The sequence below is a fragment of the Nematostella vectensis genome, chromosome 14 (genome assembly GCF_932526225.1).
Source record: "Nematostella vectensis chromosome 14, jaNemVect1.1, whole genome shotgun sequence".
NCBI lineage: Eukaryota > Metazoa > Cnidaria > Anthozoa > Actiniaria > Edwardsiidae > Nematostella > Nematostella vectensis.
This window is the reverse complement of record NC_064047.1, coordinates 7107364-7123792: the sequence shown is the minus strand read 5'-3', so window position 1 is coordinate 7123792 and position 16429 is coordinate 7107364. Positions and strand designations below refer to the sequence as shown.

Sequence of the window (16429 nt, the reverse complement as noted above, 5' to 3'; positions counted from 1 at the left end):
TCCTTGGTTTGCGTTCGGCTCTATCTAATGGAGCAATGTAGCGATTGCGTCAATCTTTATTTCAAAAGAAAGCTCACATATCGGGAATCTTTTTTCGGGGGCCTGTTTAATACGCGAGTTTTTGAGCGAACGTAAACCGGCGTGATTTATTCGCCGCCGACGCGACATGTTAACATGTCGTTGTTTTTCCACAAAGACACTCAAACAGTGACGCTTCCTTGGTTTGCGTTCGGCTCTATTTAATGGAGCAATGTAGCAATTGCGACAATGTTTATTGCAAAAGAAAGCTCACATATCGGGGAATCTTTTTTTGGAATAATAATATATAACAAAGATCTCATTTGGAATGGAGATCTTTGTGATAGGTGAAGCTCGAAACCGATACGAGTTCCGAGACGCATTCGCCTTTATTACCCAACACATTACGAATTCCTACGTTACTTACACCAAATTGTTCCGCCAAATTCCAACACTACGTAATGACATATTTCTTTTCGTTTTCAGTAGCGCTAAAACGATCAGGGATAGTTTGATTTCTGGCTTCGGTAACCCTTTGTTTAAAAAAAGCAGTCACCGAAAAGACTTTCAAGAGTTCATTTCAAAAACTGTCGTCCTTATTCCCCGAATACACTACTTATCTCTAGTAACTTACACAAAATTGTCCTTAAATTGCCAGACTAACTATTTCGTATGTATTTGCGATGCGAGAGAGAGTACGATCTATGAAAGTTTGTCAAGGTGCTTGGGTACTCTTCTAAAAAGCCGTAATGACACAAATTCTAGACAAAATCGTCGCTCCATGCTGGGTAAAAAAAATCGTCCTTTCGAAAAATCGGAGTTGACTAAGGATCAACTTGCTGGCTATTCCGTGTCGTTTATAAGATACGGCCCGCGAGGTGTGTTTAGCAAGTCGCGAGGCTTCCTGTTGTCAAGGCGCGAGCGTTCCGTGAGAAAGGCGCGAGCATTCCACGAGATGGGCGCGAGCTTTCCGTTATTAAGGCGCGAGCATTCCGCGAGAAAAGTGCGAGCATTCCGCGAGAATGCCGCGAGTTTTCCGCGAAACGGGCGGGAGTTTGGCCAAACTCGCGGAAAACCCTAAGGTACGTTTTCGCGTGAGTCGTCACAAATGTGACATAAGGTATGAGGGTGGATCACACTCTAAAGACACCTCTTTTTGTAAAAAAAAAACATTCTGTTAATTTGAGCCCTGAGGGAACTTTAAACCCATAAAATACAATGCATTGCCTTGAGTATATCCCGCTTTCTTGACAGGACTAAAGTGTGAGGAGTGTTTTAGAGTCACAGCGACCAGTCGATGTATCAAGTGCGAGTGTGTCTTCTGTGCTTTGTGCTTTGAAAAGGTACTATGAAGAGCATTGCACTTTGAAGAGCATTGCATTTATTTCTATATTTTCTGCTTGGTTATTGGAACACGTTCAGTGTTGCAGTATCTTTTATTCTCATCTGAATGTTTCTTTTGCATTTGCAATAGGTCCATTCCTCATCCCACACACTAAGGAGACACAAGCCTTACCCTATCTCCAAGACCAGGTAATTAAAAGAAGCACTAGCACACTTGTTTTTAAAAAGTTTAATAGAATATGAAAAAGTGTGTAACAAAACAATGTAAAATATTTCTTATCACTCTGCGCAAACGTAATAGAAATTAACCAATTCTCAATCAATCAAGTTTATTTCAACAAATAATTCTTTGTAAAAGGTATTTTATGGAAAGGATCTAGTTGGTTTATTTGAGGTACAGCCTTTTCCAAAACCTAAAAGTAGTGTTTGCAATCCCTTACCATCCGCTCTATGTGAGGCGTTTAAACCACATTATTGTATACATATGAAAGATTAAAAGTCATTTAATAAACATGGATAGCTATTTTGATTACTTGCCTGATTTTGACTTTTTTTGAGATTGCTGAAATAACACTGATCGTTCATCGCCATAAAGTGCCTCTTTAAGCAGCTGCCCCTCAGCACCCTTCTACATTGCCTTCAAAATTTTGCCTCTTATTTCTAGTTATTTTATTAAATTGGTTTTCTTCATTGTGTCACAGTTTGGGATCCGAAGCTGGTTGCCCAGAACACAAAAACAGACCACACGAGTTCTTTGACCGTACAGAGAATCTGCCAGTGTGTTCACACTGTGCGGTGACTGGTGAGCGACATGGGCATGATATTGTACCGATCTCAGATGTGGTAAGATACTATTGCCTGGGCGAGGGCAAAAGGGGAATAGCAAACAAGGGAACAACAAAGGGTTTGGGCAGGGGGTGCAACCCTTTGCTAAAAGGGTCTCCGTCAGCCGCCATTTTTTCGCCAAAGCAAAATACCAAGTCTGAGCATGCATTCCCTCCATTGGCTGATTCGTTAAAGCTATTGCAATAATTTTGATTTTAAATACAGGGGGGAGAGGTATTTTTGGGGCGCCAAAAATGTTTAGCCACCAAATGGGGGGGGGGGGGGGCTCTTAAAAAAAACGTCCTCTAAAGGGGGATCTCTGAATTTTTTTAGGAGCCATTCTTTTCAGCTTTAATATTTTACTGATATTATCTAGTTTGTAGCACAAAATACCAGATTGAATATTAAGCCAATTGGCCAATGTTTAATACTTTTGTCTTTAAAAATCGTAATAAAGATACTTCCAGCTGTGGAGCATGCAAATCCATAAAATGATAAACAATACAATGTTTTGTATGGTGGACATTATCCCTTTTTATACAAAAAATATTCTTAGCTAAAACAAATAAATACAAATTTATACTCCGTCACATGGGGTGGACCATGTGACTTTTGAGGGGGGGGGGGGGGGGGGTATAAAAAAATTCCTGCAAGCAACGGATTGAGGAAAAACTTGACTGGGTCATCAACTAGGACAAGAACGGCAACTTTGCAGATTTAAACCTTTTTTGTTAGGGGGGGGGGGGGGGGCTCTGAAAACTTTGGAGTTCTAAAAGGGGGGCACTGAAAAACAAATGTTTACAATGAAAGGGGGGATCTGAAATTTTAAGGTGTTTTGAGTAAAAATCTTCCCTCCCTCCCCTAGGTGTATTTAATGAACACTCCCTTAAATTTGGTAATTTTGTAATAGATTGATACAGTATTTCCAATTTTCTCATTATTTGTCTTCCAATAACATTGATTGTTGATAAATATTTTTACCGCTCTCAAACATGTTGCCAAACAGGAACTCATGTTTTGTATTTGTCCCCCTTCCCCAACAAGATATCCTGGATCCACCCAGAATAAAGTATGTGAATAAAAAAGCCATAAAAGCAGACGTGAAGAAGCTATCTCTTGTCAAAAGGTTCTGATTACATTCCACATAATAGTGACATTTTAACAATAACATTGCAGCATCCAAGCCTTGATTCTGAGAGCATTTTTGCTAACTTGTCACTTGGTGGTGGATGTTGTAGGTTGATGATTTAAAACAACAATTTAAAAGCAGTCTTGAAGATGGACAGAAAATTATCCAGCATTTGGAAAGATCACAGAAGGTACTCGTAGTATTATAGTTAATTGGAAGTGGCAGATATAAGAAGGTTCAGCCTGGAATTTCCTTTCAATTTAAGAGCATGCCAAGAGCATAACCCAGCCTTGCATAATAAAAGTTGATGCATTGATTTATAAAGCTCTGATGAAATAGTACCTGGTTGTTTTGTAGGAGCCAAAAATTACCAAAAAACTTGATTTTTAAGCCTCCAGCCCCTTCTCTTTGATAAGTTCCCCCTGCTCTTTTTCAAATAAGCCACTTTTTTAGGTAAAAAATAAGCACTGGGAGCTGATTAAAACAAAAGACTATCCCCTTTAAAGTCTGTTGATCCAATGTGACGCATGGTATCATAGGCTATGAAACCGTATTCAATTGAGATCCAGTGAATAACATCCGTTTGAATCTCTGTGGACTTTGTTCCAACCCACAATTAAGACAGCTTATTTTCATATAAGGCACACTCATATTGTGTACCCAAAAAGCCAAAATGATTGCCCCTATCTTTTAGAAACTGTGTCAGGCAGTGTCTCAGGCCAAATCCCAGAAGACCCAGCTTGCAAATGAGATTCGGGAGCACTTTCACTACGTCAATGCACTGTTGCAAATAAGGTAAATCAAACAGTCTTCTTCAGTCAATAAATGAAAGGGAGGGGCTGTAAGGCAAAGTAATTGGGCATATGCCATGGTAAAAAGTTTACAGTGTGTTTGTATAAGCACATCTGGGACAGCTATAACTGTACACATCTAAATGTTTTTAATTTTTCAGTCTCTTTTTTTTTCGAAGTTATTTTTTTATTTATTTTAGTTAAAGGTATTTTTATATTCTAGAACCATAGGCTGGTGTTTGTGTGGGGAGAGGGTGTTTTTTGAGGCTCCTTATTAAATGCCCAATTATATACTGTTGTAGTCAATGGAAGCCATGTTAAGCCATCAGAAAATATTGGGGACACAGACATGCCCCTACTTGTCATTTCCACATACAGTTGAATCTCTCGTAAGCGACCACCTTGGGAACTGAGAATTGTGGTCGTTAACGGAGCTGATCTTTTACGAGAGCTTGCTCTCATAAGTGACCACTGGGCGTCAAAAACTTAAAAAGTTATCGTGATAATAACAATGCTGTAATATTTTGGTTTACTGCTTGATTTTAAAACTAGGTATTTGACTTATCATGAGAGTGAGTTAATTTATTTAATAGCAATTAATTCTACGCAAAGTAGCTCGTTATGCTTGTTTATATCGAGGACTTAAGCTTTTCGTCATAAGAATATCTTCTGCGTCTACGACGATCGCATGGCGTCTTTTGTTAGCCAATTTCTAAAGCGTGCAACAATCAAGTGGATGGCTATTGTAACTGGATAAAGGATAAATCGTGGAGCTGGCAATGGACTAGAGATTCCTTGCATTTACACATTTTCTGGAGACAAAGAAACATCAATTCCATGGTTGAAATTGAAGTTAGAAAATTGAAATTATGAAATTCTTTAATGGTTGCCTACTGGAAAGGCAGTTTTGTGAAACATTACAACATTTCCTCTTTATATGTAATTTCAGCATGCATTGGGTATGATGTTTATCAGGTGTTGACTGATGTTGTAAAGCCAAAAATCATTGTGGTCGCTTACGAGAGCTTAAAAATAAAAGAAAATTTCAGTTGGTGTTTTGAAATTGTGGTCGCTAACGGAGCTGCTCCAATAAGTTGGTCGCTTACGAAAGCTTAGAATTACAGAGTTTGTGTGACAATTCAGTCAGTCATTCGTGATCGTGGTCGTTATCGGGGCTGGTCGCTTACGAGAGCGGTTGCTCAGAGAGCTTCGACTATATATATATATTAAAACAACTTTAGTGGGGTGGGCATATACCCCCAGTGCCCCACCCCCTGTTATGGCTCTTGTGCATAAGGAGAAAAATGATGTTTATTCAGGGAAACTGCTCTGATTAAAGAGCTTGAAACACCCCGTGAAGATGAGGAACAGTTGGAAATGGTAAGTGAGGAACTAACTGAATAGTACAGATACCCTTGCTATTTGTAGATGCAAAAACGATACTTTTTGAGTATGATACATATGATTGCCTACTTAATATAGTGTAACTTTGGGATTCTCTTTTGTTTGCAGTCCATCAGTGAGAATATAAAAAAGAGCAGAAACGTTATTCAAGGTACAAGCAATTGATAGTATCCTAAAGGTGTGATACAGTAGGTTTGTCAATACAATTAGCTTAATGTGCCCTTTCATTGCAGACTTAGAAGTTGTTCTCATGGTACCGACAATGCTAATGAATAAGTCCAAAGAGGTAAGGAAAATATTGAATATATTATATGATCTGACTTCTGTTTCTTTGGTTTTACTTTAAATATTGTATTATCTGCAATTTTAAATCTTCTGGAAACGTTCTTTTGGGTTTCAACTGCTAAACCGATTTCAGTTTTTTTGGCAGTAAAATAATCCATTCTTTTCTCTAATTTTCAATATGCAAACTGTCACCAGTTATTTCCAAATGCTGAACTGCTTTCTGACTACCATCATTCAAACTAACAGAACTAACTGAACTGTTGGATTGGTCAAAGCCTTGCGGAGATGTGGCAGTATTTCCTGTATTTTGAATGACAGATGCCACAAGGGGATTTACAGTAGCTGTTGGAAATCCAACGGCATAGCCAGGATTTTTAACAGGAGGGGCCCCAAAAGGCCCTTTCAAGGCATTTTCTCCTATATTTTAGATAATGTCTCATACATTTACTGTATTTTTGGCTGCTAGAAGGGGGGGGGGCCCGGACCACCCCCTGGCTACGCCCCTGAAATCGTTGGTGAAACGAGAAAGTAAATAATAGCACTATCAGGGAATTTCTCTTCTTATTGATATCTGTACCTTTAGATAATGGACGATTTGAAGAAATTGAAGGAAATGCCATGCGTTGCAGTGAAAACAACAGACTCAAGAGACAATGGGCCAAGGTAATTGTCATATTGTTTTTGCATATTTGTTACCGAGAGCTTATCAAGTAATGATGCCCAACCTGCCCATACAATTAGAATATCCTATTAGCAGGGGTGGTAAGGGTTATTTTCGTGATCCCTGGACACCCTTTTTTGTGTTTATCCTGTATCGGTAAAAGGACAAATTGAAAACCGTGATCTATGATTGCTACCTTCGCCATGATTCGTGAATGGAGAAATTTGATCTGCATGAATCTTGATCTATGCTCTTTAAAAATGTGAATCGTGATTTGCGAGTAAAGATTAATTGTTGTCATCAGTTTATCAGTTTATTGTGAAACGTGATTTCCGATTTTTGAAACTCGTGAAACGTGCAGGTACCCCCGCCCCTGCTTAATATATCCAGAAAAGTTATCATGTGTGTTCATACTGCAATGATTTTTATCTTTTGACCAGGTTCGTGGTTGATAAAGAATACTTGCGGTCCATATCAAATTATGGAGGACTTCAGAATACCAGCAGCTTAAGGTAGAAAAAGATATAATTTTCATGTTTGTCTGAAACAGAGTCGAGTTGTATGACTATGTTGTACATGAAACCCTGTTCAAGAATAACAAGAGGACAGTAATACAGTAAATAGCAATCTCACAATGATACAAACATGCTTTTGTATCCAAACCACCAACTCTTCTTGACCTATCAAAGCTTTCATTTTGCTAATATTATATTAAATGGGATATCAAAGTAATGGAGGACTTCAGAGTACTGTAACATCAGTGGAACAATGGAGCTATTGATAAAAAAACTCTATACTTCAAACTCTACTCTGTGTTTAAAACGTGCTGTTATCATTTCTTCTTCAAATTAAGATTTTTGTTTGGGTTCTGAAAGATAGTAAAATTGCTCATGTCAAGCCCTTCACCAGAAATAATTATTAAAAAAGACGTCCAATTTTGAAAAAGATGTATTCCACACTACAGTACCTATAAATCTGCTATCTGCTTCTCTTTGATACTTCAACGTTACTGTCTTGATTCTTAAGCTTACAGCTGAAGAAATTAGATGAGGCGGAGGACAAAGATCTACTAGATGATACTTCAGACGAAGAACCTGCACAATCCGACCAGCCAGAACCTGGTCCTGAGATATTAGATACACCAGGTCAAGAGGAGCGCTCTGCTAACCTGACCAGGAGTGTTGCAGCTGCAAAGCTTCTCAGTATCCCTTGTGAGTCCTATAGTGCGACACATGCCACCTCGACCTTTTGCCAGTTTTAGAAATTGTGCTAATATGGATATAAGAATCCTGCATATGGTATAACTAAAAAGACTACAGGCAAGCTGTAGAAAAACAAGATGGTTTGTGTAGGCGTGGTGTAGACAAGGTGTAAATCAACACAAGGTGGAAAAGGTATGTTAAACGCCTTAGTGAAACAGAGTAGTTAGGTCTTTTTTGGGGGGTCTTTTTTTTGCTCAGACGAAATACTAATGCTTGAAACGTCGGTGCAACAATTCTGTTTTACAGAAGGCGTTTAACAAACCTTTCAACCTTGTGTTGATCTACACCTTGCATAAGCATATGATCAAAAATCTGAACTGTTATTCCCAAACGCTCTTGCTAACTATTTTGAAACTTTCTCCTGGTGGCAATGGGAGAATTGGTCAAACTCTGAAATAGCCAATTGATTTATGGGAAGTCAGTTTAGAAGCTATTTTGCAGATTGAGCATTAATAACAAAATGTTAATGGTGATGGTGGTGGTTATTATGGTGGCAGTGGTAGGTTGTTGTTTTTGATGATTGTGGCGATAATAACCATTGCTCTGATAATGATAATTATGGTGATGTCGATGGCTATGTTTGTTTTTACTGATTATTGTTATCACAATGATGACATCAACAGTGATTTTGATGGTGATTTCTGAGGTGACAATGAGTTTTGAGGTATGAGGTATCCCATGATAATAGTTTTGAGGATGACAATTGTTTTGATAATGGCCATGAATATTTTCCTGCAGACCGACATGAGTTGGTCCAGGTTACCCACATCAGAGACCCTTGCTACTTTATGGTCCAGCGACTTGCAGAGCAGGATCAAGTCAATGCCATGATGAATGCCATTCAGATTTACTGTAGAGAAGCTGATACAGAGGATCTAGTCTTTGAGGTCAACGTTGGTAAGTCTTACGTACAAATTATCACATGATAACTACTAGCTGGATCGCTCGCTCGCTCGCTCACTCACTCACTCACCCACCCACCCACCCACCCACCCACTCAACTCGCTCACTCACTCAACTCACTCACTCACTCACTCACTCACTCACTCACTCACTCACTCACTCACTCACTCACTCACTCACTCACTCACTCACTCACTCAACTCAACTCAACTCAACTCAACTCAACTCAACTCACTCAACTCAACTCACTCACTCACTCACTCAACTCACTCACCCACCCACCCACCCACTCAACTCACTCAACTCACTCGCTCGCTCGCTCACTCACTCACTCACTCACTCACTCACTCACTCACTCACTCACTCACTCACTCACTCACTCACTCACTCACTCACTCACTCACTCACTCACTCACTCACTCACTCACTCACTCACTCACTCACTCACTCACTCACTCACTCACTCAACTCACTCACTCACTCACTCACTCAACTCACTCACTCACTCAACTCACTCACTCAACTCACTTGCTCGCTCACTCGCTCAACTCGCTCGCTCAACTCGCTCGCTCACTCACTCACTCACTCGCTCACTCACTCACTCACTCACTCACTCACTCACTCACTCACTCACTCACTCACTCACTCACTCACTCACTCACTCACTCCTCACTCACTTACTCACTCACTCACTCAACTCACCCACCCACCCACCCACCCACCCAACTCGCTCACTCACTCAACTCACTCAACTCACTCACTCACTCACTCACTCACTCACTCACTCACTCACTCACTCACTCACTCACTCACTCACTCACTCACTCACTCACTCACTCACTCACTCACTCACTCACTCACTCACTCACTCACTCACTCACTCACTCACTCACTCACTCACTCACTCACTCAACTCACCCACCCACCCACCCACCCACCCAACTCGCTCACTCACTCAACTCACTCAACTCACTCACTCACTCACTCACTCACTCACTCACTCACTCACTCACTCACTCACTCACTCACTCACTCACTCACTCACTCACTCACTCACTCACTCACTCACTCACTCACTCACTCACTCACTCACTCACTCACTCAACTCACTCACTCACTCACTCACTCAACTCACTCACTCAACTCACTCACTCACTCACTCAACTCACTCACTCACTCACTCACTCAACTCACTCACTCAACTCACTCGCTCGCTCGCTCGCTCACTCGCTCGCTCACTCACTCACTCACTCACTCACTCACTCACTCACTCACTCACTCACTCACTCACTCACTCACTCACTCACTCACTCACTCACTCACTCACTCACTCACTCCTCACTCACTTACTCACTCACTCACTCAACTCACCCACCCACCCACCCACCCACCCAACTCGCTCACTCACTCAACTCACTCAACTCACTCACTCACTCACTCACTCACTCACTCACTCACTCACTCACTCACTCACTCACTCACTCACTCACTCACTCACTCACTCACTCACTCACTCACTCACTCACTCACTCACTCACTCACTCACTCACTCACTCACTCACTCACTCACTCACTCACTCACTCACTCACTCCCATCTTTGTGGATGTCAATCCCCCATACAGGAGACATGGTGTGTGCCCAGTTCTCGGCTGATAATCTCTGGTATAGAGCTCGAGTCATCAACATATTCTCTGACAATAACCCCAATGTGGTCCCAACCATTGACAACAACATAAGCGTAGAAGTCACCTACATGGACTTTGGAAACACCGAGTGGCTTCCACTTACAAGGTGCGGCTTTAGGGACTTTAGACTGGCTGTAGACTGCCTCTTGTCTATATAGACTAGTCGGCTCTCCAGTGGGTTAATTAAGAATAACTGTTTCCGTAAATGATTTGGCGCCACAGGAATACCGAAATTCTTGTTTGTTGTTTGTTTGTTTTTTCTTGGGGGGGGGGGTAAGATTGTTATTTGCCAGTAATCAATGTTGTCCATGTTTGTGCCACTGTTCTTGATGTCGCTTGCATGTTTGATGACTCAGGATGCGTAAAATGCCCACTCAGTTTCTGGAAGTGCCTGACCTCGCTGTCAACTGTTCGCTGATGGATATTGTACCACCATTTAAGGTACAATATTAAAAAAAATACTATTTTAACAAGTAACTGCTTGCTAATTCAACAGTGACAGTCGACAACAGGATGAGAAGAAGTTTAATGTTGAAATGATAGATTGACGTCATTAAATAACATCAGTATCGCTGAAAAAAGTTTATCATGTGGCTACACAACCCTCACACCTATTTTTATCATTATCATTATTATCTTTATTATACTCATCATCCTATTTTCTTTTTATTAATACATACTATTTGTTTTACAGGAAGAGAAATGGCCAGCCAAGGCTATCAAAGCATTTGGAAGTCTGACAGGAGACAAACCACTTCTGATGACCGTAAGTGTAAAAAGGTTCATCCCCAAACAACCATATGAATTGAAGTCGCGACTAAGTCATCCCATTTTGCACTGAATAATCATCACACTAAAAACGCTCAAGAAAATTCAGTCATTTAGTACCTGTTACTTTCTTTGTTTTTAAGGTGCTGAGGCGACGCGGTGGGAGCCGGATGTACGTCGATCTCAAGAATCCTGACAATGACGAGCCCACACATGATGATGATCGGCCTGCCTCTGTACGAGATGCCTTGGTCTTCCTGGAGGTGGCTTGCTTCAGGAGTCCAGCCTCTGTACCAGAGGGTATATATCATTTCGTCTACGTTCTGTTTGTGTTAAGAATCTTGGCTATATGTCTGAAAAAGGAGCTATGATAGCTCAGTGATACGGGCTTCGCTTCTCAACACAGTGTTTTTACATTGTGTAAAATCCTGGCACTCTACATTGGGAAATGTGAATCCTTCGTCTCCTCGGAAAAGAACGTTAAGCTGGAGGTTCCTGTATCTGGGGGAGGGGGAAGGCTCAAGATACGTAAAACGCGCCTGTACCAATGTCGCTTTTTTCCCCTATCCAATCCCCTGTTTCCCTGGTTCTACTCATAGAAAACTTAAACTAGTTGTAGAAAAATTTCCGCTTTTTGTGAAAAAAAAAAGAACTTAGCCATATTTTTGTGGTTATGACAGGGCACACAATGTTCCCAATGCGTAGCTATAAAGATCCTGTGCTACTTGAAGATGGACAATTTGCGGATGTTCTGGTATCACATGTTACTGGGCCAGATGAGATTTTCCTTCAAAAGGTATGATTGCATATATACGCTGATATTAACACATCATGGTTATATACTATATTAAAATAATGATACTATGGTGATAAACGCTGGTAAAAAAACATGGTTATATACTCTATTAAAATAATCGTACCATGGTGATATATGCTGGTATGAAAACACCATGGTCATATACTGTATTAAAATAATCATACAATGGTGATATATGCTGGTATAAAAACACCATGTTATTTACTCTTTAAAAATAATCGTACCATGGTGATATACGCTGGTATGAAAACACCATGGTTATTTATTCTATTAAAGTAATCATACCATTGTGATATATGCTGGTATGAAAACACCATGGTTATATACTCTATTGAAATAATCATAAAATGACGGTATAAGCTGGTATAAAAACACCATGGTTATATACTCTATTAAAATAATCATACCATGGCGATATATGCTAGTATAAAAACACCATGGTAATATACTCTATTAAAATAATCATACCATGGCAATATTATGCTGATATAAAAACACCATGGTAATATACTCTGTTAAAATAATCATACCATGGCGATATAACGCTGGTAAAAAAAACATGGTAATATACTCTGTTAAAATAACCATACCATGGTGATATATGCTGGTATAAAAACACCATGGTAATATACTCTGTTAAAATAATCATACCATGGCGATATATGCTGGTATAAAACAGCATGGTTATATACTCTATTGAAATAATCATACCATGATGATATACGCTGGGACAGTATAAAAACACCATGATAATATACTCTGTTAAAATAATCATACCATGGTGATATATGCTGGTATAAAAACACCATGGTAATATACTCTATTAAAATAATCATACCACGGCTATATATGCTGGTATGAAGACACCATGGTTATATACTCTATTAAAATAATCATACCATGATGATATACGCTGGTATAAAAACACCATGGTAATATACTCTGTTAAAATAATCATACCATGGCTATATAACGCTGGTAAAAAAACACGGTAATATACTCTGTTAAAATAACCATACCATGGTGATATATGCTGGTATAAAAACACCATGGTAATATACTCTATTGAAATAATCATACCATGATGATATACGCTGGTACAGTATAAAAACACCATGATAATATACTCTATTAAAATAATCATACCATTGCGATATACACTGGTATGAAAACACCATGGTTATATACTCTATTGAAATAATCATACCATGATGATATACGCTGGTACAGTATAAAACACCATGATAATATACTCTATTAAAATAATCATACCGTGGCGATATATGCTGGTATAAAAACACCATGGTAATATACTCTATTAAAATAATCATACCATGGCGATATAAGCTGGTATGAAAACACCATGATAATATACTCTATTAAAATAATCATACCATGGCGATATAAGCTGGTATGAAAACACCATGGTAATATACTCTATTAAAATAATCATACCATGGCGATGTATGCTGGTATGAACACACCGTGTCTACATACGCTATCATCATCACGTATCATGTACTTTCACACCAACACATCAGTATTATCTATTCTATTATAATCACACCAGGGGTATATATACGTTCATATCAGCAAACGATGGTAATATACAATAATATCACCGCACCATCCTGCTTTACGGGATACCACCACCACCAGGGAAGATAAATTTTTGGCCGACACGATGTGATTATATATACGCTCATGTCAATAGACCATTGTAAAGTATGCCGATATCAACACACTATGATGGTTAGTGCTTACTCCTTCAAAAGGTATAATCATTTCCACTTACACCAAAGTCATGTCAATCCAAGGTAATATGTAGGCTCATATCAACACAATAATGTAATAAATAGTAGAATAACTCAAATAGCGACAGCACAAACGAAAATGATAGATAAAATAACCGCTTCCCCAAGAGTATAAAAGAATCTTGCTAGGCGAGGTTTTTAACAACCCATCGTCTCCTACAAAAGCAAGGGTGTTGCCGGTAGGTGCTTGGTATAAACTGGGTCTGGCTTTTTCAGTTGCACAGTGAAGAGGTTGTCAAGCTAAGTGGCATAATGAACGAGATGTTGAAGTTGTATAACACCAAGAGGCGAGGGAAGGACAACAGCAGAGTTCTTTGGCCGTATAGAGGTAACATACAGTAAAAAGATGTTAAGCATCATCCTTGTTTCGCTAGATTACGAGGTAGAAATGTGGTGGAGTGGAAGGCAATTAAAGGGCATCGGGTTACCGCCATACGATTCTTGGCTGACAAAGGGAAAACTGCTTAGGATCGAAGTTGCAGGTTTTTTTGAAGGGGAGGATTATTTTCAAGAGCTAGTGGTCATTGGCAAGCACTGCAATTGCTTCCAACCACGCAACCTCTCTGCAAGGCGGTTACCAATCAGATAGCACCAAATGCAATTCCATTTGTTTTATTTGACGGAAAGCGGTAAAGTGTTTGAAATCGTCAGCGGCATTTCATAGAATATTGGAAAGAACTAGACTTCAGGGTTATATATTTGTGAGTAATACGGAACAGGAAATGGGTAATCTAACGTGAGTTTGGTCAATTAGTTTCTAATGCTGCCTCTAATGTTACCGTTTGATAGGGTGCCTTAAGCAAAGAAAAGGGCGAAACAAGAGCCTTATTACATCAGTTCCAATAATGTTGTTGTGTGATTCAGGTCTTGTGTGTGCTGCCCGGTTCTCGGAAGACAAAGTTTGGTATCGTGCCGTTGTGACAGGTATACTAGTAGAGTTTGTAGATTATTAAAAAAAGCAGCTATTGTAGAACTATTTCAAGACGGTTGTACTCAGAAAATGCGAGGAAATATGATGAAACAGAGATTAAACCTCTATCTCAGAGAGGGCATCCGTCCTTTCCTAGTTATTAGACTCTTACTAATTGTTAGCTCTTTTTGATTGTCTACTACAATTACTAGAAGATTTTATAGAAGGGTATAAATAGTTTGTTTTGTATTGCAGCCGTATACAGTGACGAGACAGTTGATGTCAGTTATGTGGACTACGGCAACTTTGAGAGGCTTGCGTTTTCTGAGATCAGGAAACTACCGGACATATTTCTTAATCTCCCGAAACAGGTACACTGGAAAAGTGGTGTGGGAATGGATGGGAGACGGGTACACGGAAATACAGGGAATGGACGCGAGACAGGTACACGGAAATACAGGAAATGGATGTGAGACAGGTACACTGGAATAGAGGGAATAGATGCGAGACGGGTTCACGGAAATACAGGGAATGGATGTGAGACGGGTTCACGGAAATACAGGGAATGGATGTGAGACAAGTACACGGAAATACAGGGAATGGATGCGAGACAGGTACAAGGAAATACAGGAAATGGATGTGAGACAGGTACACGGGAATACAGGGAATGGATGCGAGACGGGTACACGAAAATACAGGGAATAAATGTGAGACGGGTACACGGAAATACAGGGAATGGATGCGAGACGGGTTCACGGAAATACAGGGAATGGATGTGAGACAGGTACACGGGAATACAGGGAATGGATGCGAGACGGGTTCACGGAAATACAGGGAATGGATGTGAGACAGGTACACGGGAATACAGGGAATGGATGCGAGACGGGTTCACGGAAATACAGGGAATGGATGCGAGACGGGTTCACGGAAATACAGGGAATGGATGTGAGACAGGTACACGGGAATACAGGGAATGGATGCGAGACGGGTTCACGGAAATACAGGGAATGGATGCGAGACGGGTTCACGGAAATACAGGGAATGGATGTGAGACAGGTACACGGGAATACAGGGAATGGATGTGAGACAGGTACACAGAAATACAGGGATTGGATGTATGTATGTAGCAAATCTTTTTTTACGAATTTTAGTAGGTCTTCCAAACAAAGTTGGTCGATAGGTAATACATCAGACCAAAATACCTTCAGAACTGACGATTGTTATGATGCTATAAGAAAAAAATGGTCTTTTATCGTTTATGAAAGTTCTTTTCTTAACCATACTCTTTATGTGTCTCTGTAGGCTATACATTGTCAGCTTGTGGACATCAAGCCATTTGGAGAGCAAAAAACTTGGTCTGACCAGGTTAGTAACATCAACTCCTTGTTGTCGTTTTTGTTGTTGTTGTCGTTGTCGTCATTACTAGTGTTACTGATTATTATTGGTTCGTTTTCATCGTTAATTGTTGCTGTTGCTGCTGTTGTTGTAGCTGTTATTATTGTTATTGTTACTATTACTGTTGCTTTCGCTGTTATTTTTTTTATATATGTGTATTGTTTATTTTGCAGTAACCATAGTTGCCGCTTTTATTAGTAGCTGTCACCATTGTCTGTGGTCTGGTGTTGTTGCCATTCTGATTATCTTGCTTTCTCTTACAGACTCGGGAAACTACATGTAATCTGCTGCTCAATAAGTCATTCGTAGCACAAAGAAAAGGTGAGAAAAGAAAATCTCTGGTTACTAAATAAGTGATCGATGAAAAGTATGCAAATGTTTTTTTTTATTTTTCTTAACTGTTGAATCCCACAATGA

At 39.8% G+C, this 16429-nt stretch overlaps 1 protein-coding gene across 4 annotated transcripts in view; it reads left to right on the top strand.

Moving 5' to 3' along the window:
• Window positions 1–16429, top strand: part of LOC116608645 (RING finger protein 17) — a 47463-nt gene that overhangs the window by 12336 nt on the left and 18698 nt on the right. For all 4 annotated transcript variants that reach the window (XM_048721867.1, XM_048721868.1, XM_048721870.1 and 1 more), the window contains 22 exons: window positions 1273–1361; window positions 1493–1551; window positions 2064–2205; window positions 3426–3506; window positions 4011–4111; window positions 5427–5487; window positions 5620–5662; window positions 5745–5797; window positions 6380–6459; window positions 6898–6969; window positions 7484–7668; window positions 8458–8616; window positions 10246–10414; window positions 10665–10749; window positions 11003–11074; window positions 11220–11376; window positions 11757–11872; window positions 13924–14035; window positions 14572–14631; window positions 14873–14988; window positions 15920–15982; window positions 16276–16333. In XM_048721867.1, coding sequence (XP_048577824.1) covers window positions 1273–1361; window positions 1493–1551; window positions 2064–2205; window positions 3426–3506; window positions 4011–4111; window positions 5427–5487; window positions 5620–5662; window positions 5745–5797; window positions 6380–6459; window positions 6898–6969; window positions 7484–7668; window positions 8458–8616; window positions 10246–10414; window positions 10665–10749; window positions 11003–11074; window positions 11220–11376; window positions 11757–11872; window positions 13924–14035; window positions 14572–14631; window positions 14873–14988; window positions 15920–15982; window positions 16276–16333 — 2133 coding nt within the window. The remainder of the gene's footprint in view (window positions 1–1272; window positions 1362–1492; window positions 1552–2063; window positions 2206–3425; window positions 3507–4010; window positions 4112–5426; window positions 5488–5619; window positions 5663–5744; window positions 5798–6379; window positions 6460–6897; window positions 6970–7483; window positions 7669–8457; window positions 8617–10245; window positions 10415–10664; window positions 10750–11002; window positions 11075–11219; window positions 11377–11756; window positions 11873–13923; window positions 14036–14571; window positions 14632–14872; window positions 14989–15919; window positions 15983–16275; window positions 16334–16429) is intronic.